This window comes from Solea solea, chromosome 14 (genome assembly GCF_958295425.1).
Source record: "Solea solea chromosome 14, fSolSol10.1, whole genome shotgun sequence".
NCBI lineage: Eukaryota > Metazoa > Chordata > Actinopteri > Pleuronectiformes > Soleidae > Solea > Solea solea.
In genome coordinates, this window is record NC_081147.1 from 23,963,321 (window position 1) to 23,972,830 (window position 9,510).

General features: G+C 38.9%; 1 protein-coding gene across 1 annotated transcript; it reads left to right on the forward strand.

Annotated features, from left to right (window-relative positions):
• Positions 1 to 337: 337 nt before the first annotated feature.
• Positions 338 to 4,328, forward strand: LOC131473082 (alcohol dehydrogenase class-3-like). Its single transcript, XM_058650603.1, has 9 exons — positions 338 to 593; positions 841 to 942; positions 1,442 to 1,589; positions 1,698 to 1,785; positions 1,863 to 2,082; positions 2,559 to 2,819; positions 2,932 to 3,064; positions 3,836 to 3,974; positions 4,093 to 4,328. Exons 1-9 carry the CDS (start codon positions 576 to 578, stop codon positions 4,208 to 4,210), a joined length of 1,227 nt encoding a protein of 408 aa, XP_058506586.1. The 5' UTR covers positions 338 to 575; the 3' UTR covers positions 4,211 to 4,328.
• Positions 4,329 to 9,510: the final 5,182 nt, after the last annotated feature.

Consider the following 9,510-nt stretch of genomic DNA (forward strand, 5'->3'; position numbering starts at 1 on the left):
ATAAAAACATTTATTGTAAAAAATAATGACGTGTCAGTAACCATTTAAGATGATGAAGATTCTGTATAGCTTATGTTATAGGAGCAGCTGATAGTTAAAAGAGCAGGTGATGCGTGATGACGTCACTGTGTTGTGTGTGTGTGAGTGTGTATGTTGATATGAAGCAAGAGAAATGTGGATTAGTCGATAAAAGTTTATAACTGTAACGGAAGAAGTGTTCGAGTTGATTGTTGTAATAAATACTCAAAATAAAAAGGCAAGAGGTGTCCGTCCATATGTTTACCTAAACTTCCGTCACACCGGAGTACTTCCGTCACGCCAGGGTGTTTTCGTCACGCCAGCGTGTTCGCCCGTGCTGCATCTGGATGCTAATCGCCTCAGGTTGCAAACGTGGGTGGAGCCAGAGCCACTGCTCTGAGTCACACACTCCGTGGATGACACTGTTTGCGGTTTTGTGACTTTTTTTAGTTTGGTACAAAACACGACGGATAATTGTTTTTCTTCGCTGTCCAGAAGTAAATACTCCGACATCTCAAATTAATTAATAATTTGGTCGAATTAAGTCGCAGACGAACATGTCCACGAAAGGTCAAGTAAGTGGAAAATAAGACTATTCTACTCTTTATTGACAGTTTTACTTTAAGAAGAAGAAGAACGTTTTGCCAGTGTCTTATGAAGTTTTTGTCGCACTGACAGCTGGGTTTTGTGCATTTGTTAGTCATGTTTCCGACACAGTGTAATAATTTTTAAACAAAGGGAGACCGCGCCCAGACGAGGGAGAGTTGTGAGTCACCTGTCGACTCATAGCTGACACACACACACACACGTTCTCTCTTCCAGGTGATCAAGTGCAAGGCAGCTGTCGCATGGGAACATGGTAAACCTCTGGTCATTGAAGATGTCGAGGTGGCTCCACCTCAGGCCCACGAAGTCCGAGTCAAGGTCTCATCAAATCTTCCTCCTACACAAAGACACAAACACGTCATTTCGTCCGACTTTTAAGCAGAGATGGAAAAGAAAAGTAAAAATATAATTACTGGTCTACAAATGTACTCAAATTAAAGTTCAAAAAAAGTAGCTTGTTTAAAATGTATACAGAGTTAAAGTTACTTAGTTCCTTTTTTTACAATACACGTGTGGGATATAAATATCACATGTATTGCTTAAGCAAGCCTTGTGACAAAATAAAACTTGTAAACACACAACGTGTCAGTCAAAATGGCTCAAAGGTCACAAATGTTTATACTTTCTCGCTCATTCAGGGACCTTATTTGGTGCCAATTCACCTCAAAAAAAAGAATCATCAAAAAAATCTTACTAATTTGATTCAGTTAAATTACAGTACAATGACCAGGAAGTGCAGTGAGGGCATCACTTCCAGTTTTTGGTATGATTATAAGTCATCATTTGTGTCTTTTCTGCTGTTGTCACATGAACACAGATTGTTGCCACAGGCGTGTGCCACACAGACTTGGAATACTTGTATGGAAGAGGGAAAGGGATGATCAGACAGTTCCCGCTGGTTCTAGGCCATGAAGCCGCCGGAGAAGTGGAGAGCGTTGGTGCGGGGGTCACCGGATTCTCACCAGGTAAACTGTCAAACTCAAACTGAAAAAAACAGAATACACATGTGGTTGGATTTATTTCTCCATTTCATAAACCAATGTCTCCTTTTTTCCTCTTGCTTACACTTTCAGGTGATAAAGTTATTCCCCTTTTTCTGCCTCAGTGTGGGGAGTGTGAGCGATGTAAGGGCACCAAAACAAACCAGTGCAGGAAAAACTGGTAATTTAACACACACACACACACAGTGCCCCACAATATGTTTTACTTCACACTGTCTCTTTTATTGTGGCTTTTAGGGCAAACACTCAGACGGGTGTTTTGGCCGATGGCACGAGCAGGATTTCTTATCAGGGACAGCAAGTGTACCAGTTCATCGGTGTCGGTTCTTTCTCCCAGTACACGGTGGTTCCTGACACGTCGCTTGCAAAGATAAGAAGCGACGCGCCGCTGGACAAAGTGTGTCTGCTCGGCTGTGGCGTCTCCACTGGTTATGGTGCAGCTCTCAATACAGGCAAGGTGAGAGATGACAGATATGATCAAATATTGACTCTCACCACTAGATGTCATTGTTTCATCACGTGAAAGCTTCATAATAGAGCCACATGTAAACAGTCTCACTTATTGCTGCCCCCTTGACTGTAATTATCTATTTTCCCCACTAGATGTCAGCACATGACATGAACGTCACACTGTGTAAGGCAGAGAGCTCAACTCACCCATTCATTTCACTTAATATCAAGTTATAATAAGTTATTTCTGCATTTATTCATCGTTCCATATAAAAACACAACACTTTTATTTTGAAATCAGGTCAAACGTCATCATAAATATTATTTTTTTATACCTTTTTCTCAAAAAGTTTGACGTTTATTATTAATGATTCCATTTACAAACAACATAAAAAGTTTCATATTTCATATGTAACACAAGAAGACAAAAGGCCGTTAGTCCACGTGTGTAATTCACAGCTTTCCCACACTCTGTCCGTCCAGGTTGAGGAAAATTCCACGTGTGCCGTGTTTGGGCTCGGAGCAGTTGGACTGGCAGCCGTCATGGGCTGCCATGCTGCCGGGGCAAAAAGGATCATCGGCGTCGACTACAACCCGGACAAGTTGGCTAAAGCCGTAGCATTTGGAGCCACAGATTGTGTCAACCCCAAAGATCACTGCAAGCCCATCCAGGAGGTGTTGATGGAGATGACAGGCGGAGGGGTGGACTACGCTCTGGAGTGTGTTGGACAGCCAGCTGTCATGGTGGGTGTGGGTTCATTTATTCACATTCTAGTTTCACCGCTGTCCGTGAATATGGAATTGTATTTGGAAAAGCGGCACTGTGTGTGTGTGTGTGTGTGAATGTGTGTCCTAGACTTCTGCGTTTGAGTCTACAAGCGACGCCGGCGGCACCTGCGTGATTGCTGGGTGGACGGAGACGGAGGGTTTGACGCTTCAGATTGAAAAGCTCCTGCTGGGACGCACCCTGAAGGGGACTTACTTTGGAGGTAAAGTTTACACAAGTCACCTCACGTGGCATTTTAGTTCATGTGACGCAGCGATGACAAGCTTTCTGATTTGACAGCGTCTTAAATGTGAATAATTTCTGCTTTCTTTGCGCCTTTTATCAAAGAAAATCATTAAAATGGAATCATTCGAGAACATCATCATTCCCAGGTTTGGTAAACACTGACTGATCAATATTTTTCAACATTTTACGAACTGAAAATGTAGACGAGTAATTGAGAAAATAATCGAACATGAAAACAAGCATTAGCTGCAGCCCCAATTAGGACTGAACGTTTTTTAATACATATCTAGTTGCGATTATTTTGACTGAATATATTCAGCATAAGTAATATGAGAGGGGAATGGTCATTTTTTGACATAATTATTATTCAAACGTCTGATATTTGTGCAGATCTGTGAGAAACAGAGATGTTTTCTTCAGGCTGTAGAATGTGATGTGTGTAGGTCACAATATAGACTGTAATTTTTAATGTAAAATGGTAATTTGACACACATTTTGGCTTTAAAAAAAATATAATTTCAATTAATTTGTCAGCCTTAGCCCTAATTATTTGGTAAATAATTTGGACACGCCATTTATTTTTCCTGTAATTACAATCAGAAATGTATTGATCTATAGTTTTAAAACTAAATGTTGTATCATTTTGAAAATCCAGTTTAAAATTCAAGAGAAAAAGATAAAAAAAATAAGATAAAGTGTCATTTTCAACATCTCATTATGGCCATAATATTGTGATCGTATGTTAAAGGTTGGAAAAGCGTGCAGGACGTTCCCAAACTAGTGGACGCCTACATGAACCAGAAGCTGAAGCTGGACGAGTTCATCACACACACTCTCCCGCTGGATCGAGTCAACTCGGCCTTTGACTTAATACGTCGTGGGGAGAGGTAAGACCAAGTCAAATCAACATCTGATGACTTTTCTGTGTGGATAATGTACTGTATGTATTTATAATTCTGTGACTTTAGTTATTCTGATATATTTTCCTTTTATTTGATCTCTTAGCATTCGCACCGTCATCGGTCTGTGGTCCAGATCCGACGGACCCGCTGAATTCAAAGCCCCCCCACTGGACGATGTGAATGAGTTTCCGACTAGTGGAGGGTGCGAGGGCTCAAAGTGATATAACGTTACGCTCTGTAATAAATGTTGCTAAATTTGGTGAGTTTGGACATTGTTATTTTAGAGTGGATGTCATTGTAATGAAATGATGTGAATAAATTGTGGATTGATAAACTTCATAGCTTATTCTGACATTTTTTACATCTGCCATGATCTGTGGGTCTGGCAAATGTGGTTATAATGGCCACTAGAGGGTCTTCACACACGGCTTTAAGCCCTCACTGATTAACCATGAACATCATCCAGGCAGAAAAGACTCCAAAGAGGAGGTTAACGCTAAAGACATTTAAGAAAATAAGCAGGAATATCATTCTCACGTGTTAGTTCAGTAATATTTTACAATAAAAAGAACCGTGCTGTGTATTTGTGATATTAGCCACTAGATGGCAGTGTTGTCACAGAAACACTTGCCCTTAAATAAAGGCAACATTGCTACTAGTATTATAAATCTATATTTCTATCTTGCTGACCACACAATCGGCACAGGAAGTTTGTGCACGGAATTATTGTGTGTTTATTTGGCCTACTCTGTGATTTTTGATATAATTTCTATATGTAGGTGAGAGCTGGCATTGAATGAACTCGTACAGAAGATAAAAGACACAGGAAATAAACAGCTGATGTCAGCAGCCACGCTGAAGTATCTCCTTCATATGGTGCCGGCCCGCACGACTCTTTTGTCCTTGGTAATGTTATATATTGATTTAATGGGGAGTCGGGCGAGAAAAGGGACTAAAATAACAGTTGAGGTCTGTTGGAACATAAAGACGAGAGGTTGCTTTGTGAAGGTTGAAGACCTGAAATAGCTGCCAAAGGAATTTGTTTTATTGAAGTTGCACTCAAATGCCCTTGGCATTTTTCCCCCTGCTTTTCCTTCTTTATTTTAATAAATTGGTTCCCTTTTATTTTCCCTCTAATGTTGGTCTCCACTTGACCCCACCATCACCATCACCATCACTTTCCTCCCAAGGAATCTCAAAGTATAGGAAGCAGAATAATTGAGAAAGAAGATCCAAAGCAAAGGGAAGACAAGACTTGACAGGTGGTTATGTGAGTGGTCACCGCGTCTATGCTCACACAGATTTATAAGGGTTTCTTGGGGACGTGTGTGAGAGTGTCTGGCTCATCTAATTTATAAGGAAGCGATCCAAAGTGACGGCCATAAGTCTCCTGTCCTTCTTTTCCCCCTCTCTCTCTCTCTCTCGTGCAACTGATACAAGGGAGGACAAGCGAATTTGAAATGAATTACAACCACAGCATTGTACACATGTCAGGAACTGACTGGCCACGTCTTACATTCGTCTGTGCTGCGTTTCTGCAGATATCCCCGGGACGGGAAGACAAAAACAGAGCATATTTACATTTATCACAGGCATTACTTTGCTGCGACAACTTTTACCGACATGAGCCTCCGTGAGGACAAACAACGGAAATGCCAGATGACTTAAATGTCATCGGAAATATAAGGGCATGTCTGATGAAAAAAACTAAACAAAAAAACAACAACGACTGCTGCCTTTCACAATATTTAAATTGGAATCAAGAGATCCTTTGATAAGATAATGGGCGGAGAAACACCCTGTTCCAACAAACAGTATTTAAATAGTCAAAAACTAAAAAGATAAGATCCACTAGTGCCTTTTTATTTATTTACTACAATTACATTTAAATAAACGGGATTTGGTGCCTCTGCATCAAGCCAAATATCTTTATAAATAAAACAATATGGGTGTGAATCTGTGGGCTTTATCTATATCTATCTATACATACATATATATATATACTCAATCCCAGAGGTTCATACAGTTTTGTTCAGTCAGACAGAAAAATAAGGTTTTTTGATTACCCTCACATGTTTCAACCACTTCCTGCGGTCAACCTCAGAGGGGTCATGTGATATATATATATATATATATATATATACATATATACATATATATAAGGTAGAACACAGGAAGTGGTTGAAACATGTCATGGCTCTATATACAGTACCATGTATACCATAGATCTACCATAGACAACAAGAGTTGTCTGCAAGAATAATGACTTATAAGTCAATACACACAGTATGCTCATCTAGACGTCCATTTATGCCCATTTTTGATTTATTTAGCCTTACTTTATGTGACTTATATGTGAAAAGACATGTTCAAAAGCATTTTTGACAGTTTTCTATGGCAGGTCTATATAAAACCTGTCGTCTACAGTTTGTGATAAGTTTTTCTTCTTCTTATCTTTTGTTTTTACAGAAGACATTTGCTTCAGCTGCAGGTGTCATTTGTAAAAAAAATAAAAAAATCAATTATGGCCAGATTCCATTTGACTGCTTCTGTGTCAGTCAGTATTGTGCAGTATTGTCGGGTCAGTGTCACGTGAATGGCCTGTAACTGTATCGCGAAATTCAAAGGCGCTTTTAATTGCGAGCGTATTGCAGTGTCAGTTAACGTCACTCTAAATCAACGTCACAAGATCAACCACTTTAATCGGCCACAGAAAACTACAGTGCGAACATATGAAGAGAAGTGAAATCCAAGGAAAAGAGACATCATCAGTTAGGCAGAGAGAGAGAGATGGATACACTGTACAGCCCCAATGGCTATGGAAGAATGGCCCACTTAAGTCACTAAAGACTGTCAATGTGAGGCCCCTGTTTTATCCACAAATCCAGGCCATTACACGGCTAATGTCAGGCATCGCCTGTGACATCCCCAGCCTTTCTCTGACACAGTTGGCTTTAGCTCCTGTGTCGGTGGAATACACTCGTCCTGCAGTCGAGGACAGCGTTATGCAGTAATTCATCTGACTTATTTAAATAACAATAACAATGCATTTTATATAAGACGACAGTCTTTTAAATGTGAATTGTACAGTAAAGTAGGACACTAGTGTAACACCAAAACCATGACACCGCACGACGGTGAACATCGCTGAGTCATGTGAGGCCGTGTGTACAGTGCGTTTTGTAATCTGCCGCTCACACATTATCATGTCAGTGTTTTATAGTTAAGTTGCGACAGAAATACACAACAAGGCGTCGGATCAGACAGACACGTACGTGGCTATTACCAAAGAGACACACACAAGCGCGTGCACACACACACACACACACACATAAGGAGTTATATGCGTGACAGCTCTAAGCTTTTGTTGTGTTTTGTCTGACAGCGGCAGTAAAGTAGTAATTGAGAGATTAACGCAAAGGTGCTATCATGGCGCTCCTTTGTTTGTTTGTTTCTCTCCCTTATTGGTCACACACAATGTGTGGGGAGGAGTCACACACACACACACACACACACACACACACAGTGCAGAGATTGTTGGAAGTCCTGATTTATTTTTGACTTAATTTGAGTTTGTCTGCGACGAGAATGCATTGATTTGACTGCAGATAAAATATCACACCGTGATTTTCTCAAAATGCCAGGATCACACACACACACACACACAATGTATGTGTCAATAATCTCACCTTTAATCACCGTTGTCATCACAAGTTTGTCTCAAATCATTTGGGTCTGACAGAACTCATCCAACACATACTTGGACCGAGCCTTATCCTCCGTCTGCCACAAAGCTTTTTCTTTTTCTTTTTCTTTTATGTGCCAACACTGAGTCAACAGAATCATTTCATGTGGTTATGGGCTGGAGATGGGGGAGATATTTCTCTCAGACCCAGTGTGTTTACCCCCTAATCCCTGAGAAGAAGTTCACAAGCATGAGGAAAGTAGTGGGAGATTTATCTGTCTCCCTAACCTGCTCAGCTTGCATCTCCCCCCTGTTTTACACAACTACACAGGGCTTGGGTATAGTTCGTGGGAATATTTATGAGAGTTAATTTCTTTTTTTTTGTGATTGTGAGAACTGATTGTGTTTTTTTTTGTGTGTGTGGCACAATCTACAGTATAGTGTACACATTTAAAAAAAAAAAAAAAGTCAATAGTGATGTAACTTGTGAAATTTTGGGCAGCTCTTGGAAGTGGAACTATCTGAAATTCTCATCCTAATAATTTCTGATATCATCTGTTATAAGAATAAGGATGTTAATGGTTTTTAAAACTGTGGTATGCATACACCTAGCGGTACACAATCTTCCTCTGGTGGTACTTGGAGGAAAATCAGAAATACTGTTCTATTGTATGTTATCGGAATGGAGCTGAGGAATTTTGACGAAACAAATAGCAAGAAATTCAGCTTTATTTGCTCCATCTTAATCTTATTTCACTATACGAGTGTGTGAAGTATATGTGAGGAAGCGGAGGATCATGAGAGAGCAAATGATCTTAGTGGAAATGAATCTGCCTCCTGTGAAAAGTCTGCATAGCTGACTTTGCTCGGTCTATATTTACACCACTGTATTTTATTTAGGTGAATATTTTCTCAGGTGATACTCAGGTGTAAAAAGTTTCAGAACTACTGCTACTGTAGAGGAAACAGTGTTTACTGACAGAATTAGTTTGGTCAGAATAATAACTTGAAACTAACATGTCCTGTATTAAATATCAAACACATGCACTTTTGATTTTAAACTCTATTTTTGAAACGGTTTAAAGTCTTACTTACTTCCAGTTAAACTTATTTTAGTTGACAGTAATGTGTTTTTTGACATAATTGTCAAAAGGTCACAGTCATGAAATTGTCTTAGTCAACGCCAGACAGAAATTGTATTACTATTACCTATTAATATAATGATGATCTTAAATTAATCCAGAGATAAGTGTGTCATGTGATCATCATATTGTGGCTCTGACGTACAGTACATGTCCCAATTGCAAAACAACAGAGGAAGTTGGGATTGTAAAAATAAATGAATAAATAAATAAATAGAATTGACAAAATGTCGAAGTTAAAGTCACTTTCTTCAAAGAAAATAAAAGAAAATACATTTCAAAACTAATCAAATTTAATTCAAGAGTTTTATACTACACTTGACCAAGTGGGGAAAAAATGGGTGTAACCCAGTACAGTATGTTGTATATGAACAGTATTCACTAAACATGTTATAATATTGTTAATAATAATTATCTTTTTATAATAATGATAATTAATTGAATTGATTAAGAAAATATGCTTGTTTTGCATTTGTTGAGCTTGGCCTCCAGGATGACTGTAATCAGTATATATATATATATATATATATATATATATATATATATATATATATATATATATATATATATATATATAATTTAATTATTTTCATTCATCCCTGTCTTACTTGAAATATGGTATTTTCCAGCTTGGCTTCATGAGACCCTCAAGGTTGTGGTATAGGTCAAGACAAATCAAAAATCAGTGTGTGGT

Coding starts and splice junctions, on each gene's coding strand:
- LOC131473082 (XM_058650603.1), top strand. Junction 1,786..1,862: donor AACCAGTGCAGGAAAAACTG/GTAATTTAACAC, acceptor TGTGGCTTTTAG/GGCAAACACTCAGACGGGTG. Junction 3,065..3,835: donor GAAGGGGACTTACTTTGGAG/GTAAAGTTTACA, acceptor CGTATGTTAAAG/GTTGGAAAAGCGTGCAGGAC.